This window comes from Podarcis raffonei, chromosome 8, assembly GCF_027172205.1.
Source record: "Podarcis raffonei isolate rPodRaf1 chromosome 8, rPodRaf1.pri, whole genome shotgun sequence".
Lineage (NCBI taxonomy): Eukaryota > Metazoa > Chordata > Lepidosauria > Squamata > Lacertidae > Podarcis > Podarcis raffonei.
In genome coordinates, this window is record NC_070609.1 from 23,255,608 (window position 1) to 23,273,216 (window position 17,609).

Genomic DNA, 17,609 nt, shown 5'->3' on the forward strand with positions numbered 1-17,609 from the left:
GCAAGGGAAGTTACAGTGTCAGGTTCGGTAAACTGGGACAGAAGGAGAAATAATTGGTGAGCACCTTGAAGCAAGTTCTAGGAGATGAAGGGCTGCTTCATCAGACCTGTCCATCAATGGTTCATGGCTGGAGGGTAGGGACAGGAACCCTGCTCAACCACTCAAAGCCTCATGGCTAGAGGGGTGTGAGAAGAGTTCAGAATTCCCTCAATGTGCTAACAAGGAGTGGGGAATTAACTTCTCCAAGGCCTTGAACCACGGGAGCCCGTCCAACAAATCTGAGACTGAGGGATCACGTTCCTATCACTCAGATTTCTAGAGATTAATAAATTCAGACCATTCTGATAGCCTAACTGTTTCACATAGCAGTCTTACCCATTTGAAGATCCAGTTAAAATAATTCAATACATTTGTTGCCATTCAAAACCCCAACTTTTGTTTAGCGTCTCTCTTTTACAGGTGTGTGGATGCCACGTGACACGTGAGTTTACTACACAATCTGCCTCTACCGAGGTTATTTGTGTATATATATATATATATATAAATTCCTTGGAAGGATAGCTTTTGTACGAACTGTCTTGTCTTTATTGAAGGTATTAGCATTTTTCATACAAATTTGTGTTTCTCCGATGGGATGAATGAAGCAGCCCGTTAGGTCTACTCGGGCAACCAGGAGTCCACGCAGAGTTAAAGCTTCAGAGCATCAGCAAAACAGCCAGGTGTCGATGGACAGAGCAGGTGGGACTGCAGAATGTCATTTCCCACAAAGTATCAAACAAACATACGGTGGAAAGTAAGGAACGAGAATATCAAAAGAGCCCCCAAAGTCCCATCGTGTTCTTGCAACTTCAGAGCAAAGAGATCTGGATGCTTCATTTATTAACCACTGCTGCTTTTTTCATCATACAGGTGGGGAAATATTCCTCCCATCCAGACCTGAACATCTAGCATCCCTTTTAAAAAAAACCAAAAACTGAATTGCAATTCTGTGCACATTTGCATGACACCAGAGCTTGAATGCAGTGGGAGTGACTTCAGAGTAAATGTGCATAGGATTGCATTGGTGCAGTCTCCTTGACCCAAAATATCTGAGGGATGGATGCCCCAGTTCAGCTTTATACATGCATAGTTAGCCATCAGGGCTGCAATGCTTTGCCATTAATAGATTCAGACCATTCTGGTAGCCTAAAAGGTGTTGCCCCATTATTCGGGCAGATTTAAACTTTTTGCAAAATTGTTTTTTAATAAAAAAAATTAGTTATGTATCAAAATTGGCATCCCCACTGTGTGTATGAGAGAGGGGAATTATGCTTCTATGATGATGCTTGCTGCAATATGTGTACACATCTTGATAAACAAAATATGCTCATTTGCTTTTTATTTATTTATTTATTTGCCATGTAAACAGACTTTTCCATTTGGATGGGCGTTAACTGTTGGAGTGTCTGATCCAAAGGAGATGCACATGGCAGTAGTTGTTTATTTCTCCATAAATAGGGCCACACAGCTCAGTAACGAAAACAATGGATATTAGCAAGCACCCTCAAAATAATTGCTTGACTTGTATCTTGCTTGCTAGATGTATAAGGTGAAGGTTTCTGAGCACTACTTCCATAAAACTTTTTCCCCCAAGGAAGGACACCTTTCTGGTATTTGGGACACATCCCGTGTTACTTTTCATCAAGGAGACTTACCGTATGACACTATGTGTACTCTGAAATAGAATCCTGCACTAAGAATGGCTGGATTTGGCAACCAATATAAAGAATGCAAATAAACCCAATCTGCACAATGCCTCTTAATTTTGCAGGATTCCGAAATCTTTACCATTTTGTATAATCTGTTCCGATTTTTGTAGTCATAGGAGGTGGCCGGGAACTGTGCAGAGCACTGAAACGCCATTGCCAGTCTCTGAAAATCCAACTCAGCAAAACCTCTGTCTTCAGAGAGTTCATCAAGCATTTCAAGAATGAATCTGTGATCTTGAAGACTGGAACTCAGTCATGTGTTGTTGTTCTTTTTTAAAAAACACACACACTAAGATGAAAGGTCTCAGCAAGCTGAATTCAGTGCCACATTCTACACCCTTGTGAAATAGTGCCATTGGCACAGCCTTTTAATTACTCTTGTAAAAAGTTTGTAGAAAAATGAATGGTGGTTGCCTTTGCTTTGAACACAGGAAGCCACATGTTGCTATTCACAATAGTAGCATTTCTCAGTATGAATCTCTATGTTCAGAAAGGTGTAGAGGAGCCCTTTAATTTCAGCTTATGGTTTCCATCAGTTCCACCCTCAGATAATTCCCCCCACTACTCTGGCATTGATATCCAGCATTAGTGCCATAATATACCCTAGGCCTTGTTTGGCTTCCTCTTAGCTAGGAGGAACAATTTTGGTTTTCATTTTTGCACAGTAACCTATTGAACTGTCTTTAACCCCTGCAGGAAAGTGGTGCCCTAAATCTTATTGGAGGCACCATTGGTCATCTGGATGCAAAAGCCAGTGGCTCAGTACAAAAGGGGGCTGGTTTCTATCACATGACTAGAAATCTGTACTCATTAGGGGTCTGCGAGGCTTGTCCCCACCCCAATTTCAGAATACCTTTTGCCTTTGTTACTCTTTGCTTCATATTTCTTAGCATTTAATCCATCTTGGTATTCCCATTTGTTGATGTTGGGGGTTTTCCCCCTAGTTTTAACAATCACTACTTTGTGCCCCCAGCTTTGGTGCTGCTGCAGCTGTGCAAAGATTCATTCCTCCTGGCAGCAACCAGGCTATTCTCCCCCCCCCCCCGCAAAAAAAATTGCCCTGAACATTGTGCCATTTCAGGGCATTGTGGAACAAATAGTGATCCCCACGTAATCTGGTGTCTCCTAATTTGGCCGACATCATCACTCTGGAATGATGCAGATATTTGGGGAATGAATGGGGACTGCCAGGAATGGATGCCAAATAAGGTAACCCTCCTAAATGTGCACAAAAGGGGGTTCTGGATAGGTCTCACATCTTTTCCCCTTTGCACTGGTTGATGGATGCATACCCCTAGCCATCAAGAGTTATCTCCTTTCTTTGCTAGTTCAGTCAGTGTCTTGGCCAATCAGGATTTTATGGGAGCAACTGAGACTGCAACTAGGGTCCTTCAGTGGTGAGATGAAGGGTGTCTTTGCAGGAAGACACTCTTCTGCTAATTATCTATGAAAAGTCTGTTACCCAGAGTGGGAGGTGGCTGATGGAGAAAGGGAAGGAAAGTGGCCCCACAGATTCTGACACACTGACACACACACACACACACACACACACACACACACTCCAGCTGCAGGCCCAACTTCACAGCTAAGGGCACAGAATGAAGAAATGCTACCCACCCAACTTCTTCTGCTGGTAACCACCACAACTTATGCTTTTAAAGTTCTGATTCACTGAACCAAGCTACAGAAAATAAATGTGGAAGTGTCTGTCCCTGTGTGCCGGGAGAGCAGGCTTACCTTTCCAGGTAAAATGAATTTGAACCACATTAGTCCTATGTGCTGAAATAATTTACAAGTGACCTCCTTCCATCTCAAAGCCACAGCCAGCCCACAACCTGAAGCTCACGCCTGACCCTTAAAAAAAAAAAGGATCTGTATTGCCATTGGCATCTGTCTCATCCCCGTTTGTCCCCACTTGTCAGCCAGTCCTCAGAAATATGGTCAAACCCATTTGGAGGATAGACTTTTCTGCCGAATCACTTGCTGGCGATGTCCGAAACCACTGTATGTATGTGTCTGAGATAGAGACAGAGTTAGTTCTAGTGGCTGACATTCTGAAGAATGGTGTGATATCTGGGGTGATTCAGTGTTGGGGTAGCCCTCTTGAAAATGCCTTGAAAGGGCTGGAGGATTGATGCTCTAAAAGGGAAGCCCCTTCTAAAGCTTCTACTGTTTGGAGTGGAGTATCCAGGCACAAAGACATGGTGGTTGTTACAAAATCTGGTCTGGCTACCTTAGTCTTGGAGCAAGTAGCCTGTGTGCTTTCTTTCTCTTAGATAATCCCCAGAATTCATTCACTGTGTTTTCCTACAGGTAAGGTTAGACCAGGGATAAATTCAGAAACACTCTTTGGAGGCAGGCATTAGTCTGGAAACAATAAACGTAGGGTTATAAACAAAGAGCGAAAAACTGTACACGTCCCAATTTCCACTGTCAGTCCAAGATGGCACACACTTTCCCACAGAAGGGTGGTTGCCAAGATTTTGCATGGTCACCTTCAAAGAGCTTCTTATAAGCTTTCAGAACACCACTGTTTCTTCAAATCTCCTGTGGTCGTTGTGAAAGATGCTGGACTTCAGCTCTCCTCCCAGTCTCGGTGGCATGGATCCCTTTTTAGGCTGTGATTGGTGCAGTCACAAGGAGATTAAGCCTGATGCTCTTCCAGCACACCGGTGTCCATACATGCACAAACAACACACAGGTGCCAAACTCCAGGCTGGCACATACACAATCGTTTTGTAGATGGGATGAGTTTGTGTAGGCTCTGCTCTGCCAGCAGCTGGAGAAGTGGGAGCAGAAGCTTAGGAGGAAAGATGAAGGTAGGGGATGGACAACATGGCCCCGTATCTTGCCTTTTTAGTTTTCATTCTTTTCCTTGTATTCTCTTCTCTCCTCCTCCTTCTTGCTCTTACTCAAAAGTCTGGATGCAAAATGCATGTTTGGCACAAACCCAAAACAAACACTTGCCTGTGGCGCTTCTGGCAAGGTGCTATCTGGTCTCCAGTGACTCCAGGTATTCCAGGGCTATGTCATAGCAGAAGTGGTACTGTTCCTTTAAGGGGGAGGGGGAGGAGAAAAGAAGGATTGTTAAGAACGGGCAAAGTGCACATTCACCAATGCTTTGCAGTGCGTTTCCCCATAAAATAAGCATTTGGTACATAAGGTACACGTTCTTATGGGCACATTTTGTTCACCAAAACGGCATCATAAAAGTGCACAACTTGACTGGGAGTGAAGGCAATTTCAGGAGTGTCAGATCAGCTCAGTCCACTGCAAAAAGCATACCAAGCAAATTTCTCCTCTGTCTCTGGCCCAGCCTTGCGAAAAATGCTGGTAAACACCCAGTGCAGGATTTACATATAAGCTAAACAAGCTATAGCTTAAGGCCCCACACTCTTGGGGGCCCCCCAAAAAATTAAAGGAAATAAAAGGAACTAGATGTACATTTCCAAAATACAAGATAAAAAATAAATAAAATCTACATACAGCAACAGTATTCGTGTTGTGTAGGCTCCTATGATGTACATATTTTGTTATGTGCAAATGGCTTTAGATACCTATTAGGTCCATAAATTACCATATAGCATATATTCAACACAAAAAACAGCAACAATTTGTTGTTGACAAAGGACAGCTGGACATATAAAGGGCCCCATTACCTTCAGTAGCTTAGGGCCTCATCAAAGCTAAATCTGGCCCTGAAAACACCTCTTTGCTGGATAAATTCACTACAATTTAATTTGATTTAATTCTTTATCACTTTATTTATTTTTATATTGGTATCTCACCTTTCTTCCAAGAGATCAAGATGGTGTACATATTTCTGCTTCTCCCCATTTTATGTACCCCCAACAACTCAGTGAGAGAAGTTAGGCTAAGAGATGGTGACTGGCGCCAGGTCAGGATTAGTGATGAGCTTTATATTAGTTCCAGGGTCACAGACAACATGTGTTGTATGTAACCAATGCTAGGCCTTCTCAGAGGAGACCCGCTATTTTTTCTTGTTCATTTCAGTGGGTTTACTGTGATGAAAATACAACACTGCATCTCTGAGAAACACTATTCAGTGAGGAACACTATTCACTAAAAACATGGGATGTGGGTTATGACCCTCTTGTGCTGCTTGCGGGCCCCATGGCTGGCTGCTGAGGGAAACAGGATCCTCAAAGAGATGAGCATTTGCTCTGGTCTGGAACACAGCAAGGTGACTTGATACTGAATCAGCCCACTGGTCCATGTAGCTCCTTATTGTCAGTGACTAGGCAATGTAGCATCCTCCACATAAGGTAAGGTAAAGGACCCTGGACGGTTAAGTCCAGTCAAAGTCAACTATGGGGTTATGGCACTCATCTCGCTTTCAGGCCAAGGGAGCTGGCGTTTGTCCACAGACAGTTTTTCCGGGTCATGTGGCCAGCATGACTAAACTGCTTCTGGTGCAACGGAACACTGTGATGGAAACCAGAGCACACGGAAATGCTATTTACCTTCCCACCGCAGCGATACCTATTTATCCACTTGCACCGGCATGCTTTTGAACTGCTAGGTTGGAGGGCTGGGACAGAGCAACGGGAGCTCACCCCATCGCGGGGATTCAAACTGCCAACCTTCTGATCAGCAAGCCCAAGAGGCTCAGTGGTTTAGACCACAGTGTCCCCCATGTTCCCCATCCTCCACATGCTGTAATGAGGTGTGACAGGAGCTGTAGTGTCAAGAACATCTGAATCTCTCACCAACACAAACATTAAAATCAAGAATCAAACAACCTCAAATACATGAGGGATATATTAATTGCTTTGTCCATTAATATGTAATTTTACAATAAACACATAATTTTTTAAAAAATGCCATCCAAATAAGAAGTAACCCTCTTCAGATCTTCCTGTACTGAGATCTCTTATGTAGAGTTTGAGTGTAGGGCTTGCAATGGTAACCTGACAGCTCTTTATCTGCACACATAGCTGAATATGGTTATCTCTTAACGTAACCTACCACACAGGGTTGTTAAGACAAGATGGGCATAAGGAAAAGATCCATACATGCCACTTCAACCAGGCCTTTGGCTGATTGACATCCACTGCCCTTTGAAAATGCGTTGTGGAAGGCGGAGGTAATTAAGTTGCCTTTATTATTGTTTTTATTGTGTACTTTGTAGGCTTTTTAAATATATTGTGATTTTATGTTGTGAACGGCCCTGAGATCTGCGGGTACATGGCAGTATACAAATTTAACAATTAATAAAAATAACAATAACTTTTCTAAGCAATGGTAGGCTATTGATCTCTTCCCCCTTTGGTGGCTGCGAACAGGGCCACAAAAGCCTTTGTGAAATGGGGTGGCATTTTTTGCTCTGCAGTAGCTGCAATCCTACGCTCACTTGCTTGGAAGTAAGCGCTATTGAATCCAGCTGGGAAAATTCAGGTCCACTGGGGAAGATGGGCTAAGATTTCTCTGCGTACCTTCGTTGTCCAAAAGCAAATTTCAAAATAGAAAGGAACATTGCTGTATAAAGAAAGAGACAACAAACTCTCATGAAAGCCAGAGTGCAAAAGAATGATCTGCTATTAGGATGTCAGGAGAGTAGGAAGGAAGGGGGAGGATTTAGGCATCAGCGGAGTCCGCAACAGCCTGGGAAAGAGATGAAAGAAGAGCCAAGACCACATTTTGAAAGGGTGTTCTCTGAAGTAGAAAAACGACAGCTCCTTTTAAGAGGTCGTCTATGCAGGAGAGTGCTCTTCTTTTATCTATATCCTGCAGCTGATATGATGGATAATTCTTTTGTATTATATGAGTTTCCTACTGGGATGGTCTGAGACTATCATACATTTATGCCACAGTCGGGGGGCTGTGTGAACTGTGGGCACCTTAAAAGTGAAAAGAAAACGGATCGTGATTGATATTCTGGAGAAAATGATCTGGTGTCAGTGTTAGGTCTGAAGGCAACGGACCGGACATAGCAATGCCAATCATTTTGCAACCAATTGGTCAGAAATAAACACTCCCTGAAGCACCTGCTCTGCATTTTGTACCACGCGGCCCAGCAATAGCTGTGGCATGAAATTAGCTACATCCCGAGCCACCCAAAGCACAAGGAAGAACTACCCCAAACCCTGATTTGCCATGCTGGAGGGGGGTCTGAATCAGGCAGAGGCGTCCCTCTGCTAGGCGGTGGAAGAACTGCACCACAAATTTCAGAGAAGTGAAAATTTCAAAGGATATCTGTTTTGGTTTGTGTGTTAGTTTGAAAAATGCAAACTAGGTAGTTTCTCATAAAATGCAAAAAAAAAAAAAAATTCTCTCTCATCCCAGCTCAGCTGGAAGAGGAGCTCAGTATGTGTCTGTGGCTGCCCTGCCCCCTGGGGAGGGGCTATTGGATTGCTCTGAAAATTCTTGATTTCAGTATGCAAGATTAAGCCAATGGCCCATCTCGTCCAGCACCCTGTTCTCACAGTGGCCAACAAGATGCCTATGTGAAACCTGCAAGCAAAACCCAAGCCCATTAGAACTCTCCCCACCCCACCTCCATGGTTTCCAGGAATTGCTGTTCAGAAGCTTTACTGGAGGCACAGCATAGCCACCATGACTAGTAGCCATCGATAGCAATACCATCCGTGAATTTATCCAGTCCTCTTTTAAAGCCAACCAAATTGGTGGCCATCACAGCCTCTGGGGGAGCAAGTTCCATAGTTTAACTAGGCACTGCTTTGAAGAAACATTTTCTTTCATCTTTCCTGAATCTTCCAACATTCAGCTTCATTGGAGGTCCATGAACATTATAAGAGAGGGAGAAAAACATCACCTATCACATCACCTCTTCCTTGTCTTTTCTCTAAACTAAAATCTGTAAACCAAGAAGTCCCAAACACAGCAATCTTTTCTCATACGAGAGTTGCTCCATCTGCTTCATCATTTTGGTTGCCCCTTTTACTTTTTCAATAAGATGGTCAATCTGGGTCTGGGTTGCACTACAGGTGACAACCATTTAGCATGGGGGTTCTGTTCCTGGCCCCCTGTTATTCCCCATTCCACCCCCCCCACCCTGTTCTGCCCTCTGCCAGGTCCAAAAGGACCCACGCGTAGGCGGCCGCATGTCAATTGAACGTGAGCAAAAATGTTGCCAGCTGTACTTCAGACTGCAGACAGGGGTTCATGCAATGGACTATGCCCTCCCAATCATTCTGACTTGGTCTTTAACATGTGGAAGGAGCAATTAAGATATAGGCAGCAACAGAAGTTTGGCTGCCTGCTAGAGAAGGCATTCCATCCAAACTCTTAAGTACAATTCCTTCAATGGAAGCAGCAGCCAACTTTTCAAGAAACCAATTAGTTTCTTGTGGGTTGGGGAAACCTGAGCCCAGAGCCTCAGGTGCCAGTGGTCTCCAGAAGGGAAGAGAATCAAAGAGTGAAGGCAACTATACAAGAGATTAAACAACTATCTAATGCGTTTGGATTAAGAAAAAGAAGAAGAAGAAGGTTGCTTTCCTTGATGGCAGCATTGAAACATCAAAGTTCTGTAGCAGAAAGGATGCACACAGGGGCCAGATCCTCTGCGGGTGCAAATCAGTGAAACTCTACTAATAGCAAAACAGACAAGATCTCATTTACTCCTGTGGTGGATCATTAAATTGAGTCTTCAGGAAACAGCCTTTGCAGGTTCAGCTGAGGTTGGGGAAAGATTGTGTTCCGGATGAAAACACTAGTTTGCATCTGCTAATACCTTGCAATTTAGCCCAATAGGCTGTCCGACTCTGTGCCAGTTTTTGCATTTTTTTTATTGCTTTCACTTAATTCCTATCCTCTCCCCCCCCCCCATCCCCCTGCTCCAATTGTGGTTTTAATTCCTAATGCAATCACATCCACCCCAAAAGACATTTCATTTTGCAAGGTAGAAATTTGATAATCCAGACTTCGCAAATGTCATATTCCACCCCCACCCCCCGCCGTCGCCATTCCAGTTCTGTTCCGGGCATGACTCGCTACTTAAAGCAAGAAAATAAGATTCCAGCATTGCAGATGGGTGTGCTTAGAAAACCAAAATGTTCATCCGTAGGGTATGGCTCTAGAACTGCACCAAAATGCACCCCTGCCAAATCCACTACCTTGTTTGCAAGCGTTTATCAAGTTTTTGAGTGCATGGACTGTGAATGGGGTAGAAACATACCGTATTTTTCGCTCTATAAGATGCACCAGACCATAAGACGCACCTAGTTTTTGGAGGAGTAAAACAAGAAAAAAAATTCTGAATACCAGAAGCCAAAACAGCAAGAGGGATCTGGGCTTCTGGGATAGCCATGCAAAGCCTCTCCCAGGCAGCGGGATGAAGGCTTCCCCTGCCCAGAAGAGGCTGCGCATGGCTAAGCCAGAAGCCAGGACAGCAAGTGGGATCTGGCTTAGCAAAGCCTCCGCAGGGCTGCGCAGCGCTCCCTCTCACTGTTCTGGCTTCTGGGATAGCCGTGCAGCCTGCATTCACTCCATAAGACACGTACACATTTCCCCTTACTTTTTAGGAGGGAAAAAGTGCGTCTTATAGAGCAAAACATACGGTACCTTTCAATTACGGCGCCAACAGTCCCACTCCCATCTACAGCTGGGTGCTATATTTGTAAGATTTTTTATTTTACTTTTACTCACACAAGACAGGCTGTATGCTAGGTTCCACTCAGAGTAGAACCATTGAAACGAATTGGCCTAAGTTAGTCATGCCCATTCATTGCAGTGGGCCAACTCTGAGTAGGATTAACACTGTGTACAATCCATTGCCCTCATCCTCATTTTGATTTGGCTTGATCTCAATAGCTCAGTTGGCAGAGCAAAAGACTCTTAATCTCAGGGTTGTGGGTTCAAGCTCCATGTTGGGCAAAACTTTCCTGCACTGCAGCAGGTGGAAATAGACGATCCTTGTGGTTGCTTCCATTATGGAAGTCATAGCAGCATACAGGAGGCGTCCAATGCAGGCCCGGACCCAACTTTGTTTAGCTATAGCAAGCTAGCTGCATTGTGTGCCCTCAGGCAATTCCTTGCAGCCAAGAAGGCCTTCTAGACATCTCTATGTGACCTTTAGAACTCTTCCCAGGTCACATCCATCTTCCTAGGCCACGCCTCTCACTGGACCTGCTCCATACCCTCCTCAAGTGCCTTGAACTGTGATCTTGCCCTTTCCTCTCTTGCCTGCCTGCTTGGATCTTTGACTTTTGTCTGGCTGGAATGTAGCCTGCTGATCAAAGTCCTATCCCATGTTCCATCCACATTTGGCCTCTGGTCCCACCCACCAGTGGTATGTGTTCCTTAGATTTCTCTTGATGGAATGCAGCTCTCAGGCTGACAACGGATCCCACCCCAGATCTACAGCATAACTTAGCATCATGTTGAATTGCCCTCCACAACCTGCTCTTCCCAATATATAATGTGCCAAATGAGGGACAGTAAACAGCAGCAGTCCTGGTGGCTCACCACACAGGGACATCTCACAGAGAGATAAAGGTCCTGGATTCTATCCCGATGACTCCTGGCAAGCATGTATTGAGCTAGAGAGAGAGGAAAGTTTAGAAGGTGAGCTTAGAAACTCTTTGGAAGAGAATTGGTCAACCCTCAGCCACCAACCCTATCTGCTATCTTTATGTCCTTGAATGTCCACCTAGGGCCTAACATGCCCAGCTGAAGCTCCCTTCAAATGGAAGCCTCCTCTAGCATCTATGGTCACACTTGTTAGAATTCCTGCTCCATGATTGCAGTCATGGGATTTTTGTCTATCACATGACGGTATATGTTTTGACTCCACAGAATGGGAAGTGATGGAGACAGGGTGTTTGTGTTACTGTGTTCTGTGAAGTGGGACTATTGTCCTTTGTTTTTTCTCTTTGCTGTCTGATGCTAGAGAGAGAGGGAGCCATGTTGCAGTGCTCCATGTGTGTTTATATGTAAATAAAGTAGATTAGCCAAAATGCTGAGTTGCTGAGGTTTGTTACGCATGATGCACAAACTCTGAGGATCCCTAAGTGTGCTGGTGTCTGTTGGCATCGGTTGCTGTGATGTTTGGGCTGAAGAAAGCTTATGAAGCTCCCAAACGATCGACCAGGAGGGAGAGAACATGCCAGTTGGGCATGTGTCTCTGCCAGGGTCCTACTCGAGTGTAGGCTGAGCTCCTGACAACACTAACCTCCTGCCAGTTAAAGAAAACAGCAAGGCTTTCTTTCATTCCTGGTCAGGACTATGATACCAACCACTAGTAAAAAATGACTCTGCAAGATCAGAGCAGAAGTTCAGCATCCTGTTTCTCACAGTGGCCAACTAGGGATCCTCAGCCACAGGGCATGAAGTCAATAGCCCTCTGCAGCAACTAGTATCCAATAGTGCTGCTGAGTCTGGATAGCTCAGTTGGTTAGAGCCACCAAGGATGCAGGTTCGATCCCTGTATGGGACAGCTGCATATTCCTGCATTGCAGCAAGTTGGACTAGCTGATCATCATGATCGAGAGCCAGTGTGGTGTAATGGTTAAGAGTGGTGGACTCGTAATCTGGTGAACCGGGTTCGCGTCTCCGCTCCTCCACATGCAGCTGCTGGGTGACCTTGGGCTAGTCACACTTCTTTGAAGTCTCTCAGCCCCACTCACCTCGCAGAGTGTTTGTTGTGGGGGAAGAAGGGAAAGGAGATTGTTAGCTGCTTCCCTTAGGGTAGTGATAAAGCGGGATATCAAATCCAAACTCTTCTTCTCTTCATCATCAGAGGTCCCTTCCAACTCTATAATTCTATGAATATTGAAGTTCTCTTGAGCTACCATGGTTGATAGCCATTGACCAACATATCTTACAAAAGTGGTGCAAGCTAAAGGTCATGATCACAGTTTAGAGGCAGAAAATTCTGTCATTTCCTGCCAATTCCACAGAGCTGCAAAATTTTCAAAAGGCGTAGGCAAAGGAAACTGTGCTTTTGTACTTACAAAAGTCTCGACCATATTTGGCTTGTAGTTGCGGAGGGTCTTTGCAGCGAAGAAAACATCCACCAGCTTGTGACACTTGATCATCTCCAAGATCATGGTGCAGGCACAGAAAGTGCCACTCCGGCCTCCCCCGTTTCTGCAGGAGAAATTAAATGCAAGGGAACAGTCAGCATATTAAAGCAGCCCAGTGGTTACAGCATTGGGAGTAAGACCTTGGATTCTACAGCTCAAATCCCTACCCAGCCATGAAGCTCACTGGGTGGCAGTGGGTCTGTCACTAACCCTCAGCCTAGCCTACCTCACAAGGTTGTTGCAAAGAAAAAATAGGAGGAGAGCCATGTATACCACCTTAAGCAACTTGAAGGGAAGATACGATATAAATGTAACAACAGCAACAGAATGGTGAACTGCTTTTTATCCAGGAGTGGCGAGAGAGAGAAAGAAAGAAACAAGCCAAAGTAATGTACAGGTATCCAGTGCTTCTTTTTCCTTAAAAAATGTTTAGGGGTACTCTCATTTTGACTCAAGAAAATCACCATTTTATAGTTCAAATCGGGGAAAATAAATACAGTAAATGGACAAAAGCACAAAGATTCACAAAATGTTTAGGGGTATGTGTACCCCTTCGTCCCCCCAGAAAAAAAAGCACTGCATGTACCCAACCCAAAGGATAACTTTGGAGAGCAGAAATTAGTCAGACTCCTTACATTCAGTAAGTAAGGCTCCACAAATCATAAGGGGATTGGACTTGAAATTGTTTTTTATGTATGTTTTTCATTGTTTGTGTTTTTTATCATTAATCACTTCAGGATATTGTATGGGAAGCAATGCAAAATAAATAAAGGGCCCTTGAGCCCAATCTTTAAGGCTTTTACGTTGGGGGGAAAAGGACACAGGAACAGTGGCTTCCTTAGATTCTAGCCAATCCTTGCATAAGGCACGTGAATAGACTGAAGCCAGATATATAGATGGCAGAAGTGGAAACTGGGGACTAGACTGAGGCTAAGTTTGTTGAACTCCGTTCCCATTGAAAGCAATGATACTCAAGACATGACTCGATTGCCCCATTGATACCAATAAGACCTAAGTTCAGCTGGATCCAAAGCTCAAAGCCAAAGTCTTGTACAGAGGACTCTTAAGAATCTGTAAGCTCTCAAAGTATGGTTTAGTAATTCCAACCAGGTCAAGAAGTGCAGCGCAGAAGCCATCACAGTAAGTTATGCCAAGTTTTAGGCTTCATCACTGTTCCCCGCCCCCCCCCCCCCGTAAAAACTGTTGAAATGATTAATTTGAGTTTTGTCTAAAGGATTTCAAAGTTTGCAGCCATGGTTTATGCAAGAGGCTGCCGAAGATTTTCTTGCTTCCCTAGAAAAGGGTCTTAAGCTCAGAATGCGCTCACCTCCCCATGTTGCATAATTACCCTGGGCTTTCCAGAGTAGCAACTTTTAAGGCTCTGGATCAAGGGGTTTGCTGTCTCTTGGGTGTAATTAAATATAGGCTGGTGGCAATGATTGAGAAATAATCCTTGCTAAGAGATTAAATTGTTGAGCAGACTCAGAAGGGCTGTTTTGCTCCTATGCAAATACAGATGGGAGTTCCAAAGAAAATGGAGAGGGCGGGGGAAATGCTCATCCCACCAAAAGTCGGAGCACTTTGCTAATGGGGATAATACCAGCATTATTATATGGTGGTGGTAATGCAGCATTTCAAACTCTTAAGCAAAGTATTATATAAATACTAAGCATTACATTATTTGCATTAGTGCAGGGATCCAGTATTTGGGCAAGTCAGTTTCAGGACTGCTTGGGAAAATAACTCACAGACATAAGACTTGCTGGGGCAAAAATAGCATACAGAAATAGGAATCATCTCCCAGCGTGGTCTGAAATCTATAAAAATTTTGAATGGGCTCTGCATCTTACCGTTATTTAAAATGAGGCGCCGGAGGGTGTTGTGTTTCTGTATAACAAAAATAATCAAAGACCCTTTTTGTTTCTGCTTCGATATTCTTATTCTGTCTTCTCTTCTATTATTATTTTATTTTTCATAAAAAAACACCAAAGCTTTGCCATCTTTCAAGTGGTAGTGAACAGCCGAGCTGCATTTGCTGCAGCATGGCCTGGTGGGAATGGCACATTGCATTTTCTGGGAGAAAAAACTGGCTACCCTGTTGACCAAAGAGGCAGCCCTCATTTCTTCTCGCTCCCCAGAATGTTCCCACCCAGGAATGATGCTACATTGTGACTCCAGAAGAGATCAACGAATGTCGGCACAATTTTTGCAGAGAATCTCCTTAATCTCATCTTGTCCACTCAGAACACAGCAGGGCCTGTGGAGCGTTGTCTTTCTTCCTACTGTGGAGAAATCTGAAATGCTAATAGCCTGCAACAAGGAAATGAAGAGCCAGATTTCCTGCACTGTGGCAATTTTCAAGGAAGGCAGAAAAATAAGGTCATGGCTCAGTGGTAGAAAATACGATTTTATGCAGGAAGTATAGTGTGCATGCACACGAAAGCTCATAGCAATAACAAACTTAGTTGGTCTCTAAGGTGCTACTGGAAGGAATTTTTTTTTAGGAAGTATAAGGTTCAAGCCTCAGTATCTGCAGGTAAGGCTTGGGGTGGGCCAAATAAAGAGGGTGTGCTGGTCCCGAGGGTTAACCGTGCGGTGAGGTCTGAGTCCAGTCCAAGATCGAGGTTGCGGTATGGAGGCTGTCCATCAAAGCTGAAGCGGAGTCCAAGGCAGGGAGTCGGGTGAGGTCAGGAACTCTGGCAGAAGAGCAGGACAGGGTGCAGGCAGGAACAGGCTACCAACAATGTTGCTCCTGCAACCTGGGACTGGGGCTGGCTGGCTTTTATCTGCCCTGAGGCATAGGGTGGCCCCGGTCCACAGGTGACTCGCCTCTCCTGGCCTGGAGGCGAGCACTCTTCCTGCGAGAACTTAGTTCCTTCCGCCTCTCTGCCCTGAGCCTCTGCAGCTCAGGAGAGGCTGGAGGGTTACCGGACCCAGAGGCAACCTCTGCTTCCCCTGACGGGGCTGAGAGTGGAGCACATGCAGGCAATGGGTCCTCAATCACCTCAGGAGCCACAGCAGACTCAGCTGGTGCCTGTACCTGAGGATCCAGCACAGGTGAGGACCCTTCAGGCTCAAGCCCCAGCCCCGGCTCAGCTGGTTCTGGGGGCAGGGAATCCTGTGCAGGCTGGGATTCCTCAGGTTCAGCCTCCGAGTCCGAATCCCAGGCCATCACAGAGGGATGCACTCATCCCCTGGGGCTGACGTTCCCCATCCCTCCTTTAAAGTTACAATTTAGGCTTTAACAGCTCCACGTTAGCCAAACTAAACAGCTGCAAATGACATCAGCACTATCTCAAGCTCCCAGAGCAAATCTGAGCAACTTTATTTATTCCTTCTCCAGCACCTGTTTTGTTTTGTGTAAAGTGATGAGACCCAGTGAAGCTCAGACTTTCCTCCCCCCCCTCCTCCCCCACACTCCCCTATTATTTCAGGCATGTTGCCAGTTTACACTGTAAAATCTGCAGGGCATGGATTCCCATCAGAGCTAATAAATCCTTTACACCTGATATAATCAAATTAGCCAGACACATGCAAGATTGCTGTTTGTAAGCCAGAAGTTGCTTCTTCTTTTTTTCTCTCTCTCTCTCCTGTCTCTCTGTTGTTTCAACTTTGCCCTCTGGAAAGCTCTGGATGTTGCAAATACACTGCCAAATTATCCGTCGGCTAACGAAGACAGACAAGATGGTAATTCATTTTTGATTAAAAGCTTTCTGGTTGCCCCAATCAATCTGGAAACATAAAAGTTGCCTCATATATATATATATCATATATATATATACATATATACATATATACATATATACATATACACACACACACCTTTTTTGGAGGGGGTTTAAACCATCAACATATGAGGATCAATAGACTTTTCCACCACTTCCTCAGAACCTACACAAAGCTAAATCCTGTTAATGATAAACAGCTGGCCATTATGAACACCCTTTCAAAAGCCTGGAGAGCACCAGGTTGGCAAAGGCTATACTACAAAAAGAACAACTTTGTTGTAACACAACATTACACTAGCATCGCAAATGCTTCTTAACAATTAAACCGAGAGGTAATAGAAGTGGAGATGGCTTGGTAAAGTGAACACCATCTCCTTCCAACTGAGAAGGACAGAAGAGTAATGAAATTCCCTCTATACAGTGGTACCTTGGCTTACATACACTTCAGGTTACATACGCTTCAGGTTAGAGACTTCGCTCACCCAGAAAGAATACCTTGAGTTAAGAACTTTGCTTCAGGATGAGAACAGAAGTCGTGCAGTGGTGGTGCAGTGGCAGCAGGAGGCCCCATTAGCTAAAGTGGTTCTTCAGGTTAAGAACAGTTTCAGGTTAAGAACGGACCTCCAGAACGAATTAAGTACTTAACCCTAGGTACCACTGTACAAGATTGGATTCAAAAGCTGACAGAATATGCAGAATTAGATGGTCTATCAGAAAAAAATAAAGAATAAATCAAAACAGGAATTTGTTTCAAAATGGGAGGTTTTCAAAGAATATTTGAAATATAAATATAGTAGTTTAAACTCGGTTGCAACATTCGAGGAACTTCAGTAATAGTTGCAGGGCAGATATAAGAATTAAGATGTATTAAGAAAAGGTTTAATTATGATAAAAGTGTGTATTGGCAATAAGTTGTATGACATCGAAATATGAAATAGACGGAAGGTTGGGTCTTTAGTGTTAAGACCAATTTATGTCTTATTGTTTGTTAAGAAAATTCTGTGTCTATTGTTATTTCTGTGTGTAATTTGGTATTTGTGTTTTCTCTTTTTTCTTTTCTTGCTGTATCAATAAAAAAATTAAAAAAGAGAAGGACGGACCCTTGTCCCCCTCCCCACCCGGCAAGG

The 17,609-nt window shown here is 44.2% G+C and overlaps 1 protein-coding gene across 10 annotated transcripts in view; it reads right to left on the bottom strand.

Moving 5' to 3' along the window:
- Positions 1-3,370: 3,370 nt before the first annotated feature.
- PTPRU (protein tyrosine phosphatase receptor type U) overlaps positions 3,371-17,609 on the bottom strand; it is a 372,040-nt gene continuing 357,801 nt past the window's right edge. For all 10 annotated transcript variants that reach the window (XM_053398507.1, XM_053398508.1, XM_053398511.1 and 7 more), the window contains 2 exons: positions 12,683-12,818; positions 3,371-4,800 (listed from right to left, as the gene is read on the bottom strand). In XM_053398507.1, the coding sequence (XP_053254482.1) occupies positions 4,738-4,800; positions 12,683-12,818 (199 nt within the window). In that variant the 3' untranslated portion in view covers positions 3,371-4,737. The remainder of the gene's footprint in view (positions 4,801-12,682; positions 12,819-17,609) is intronic.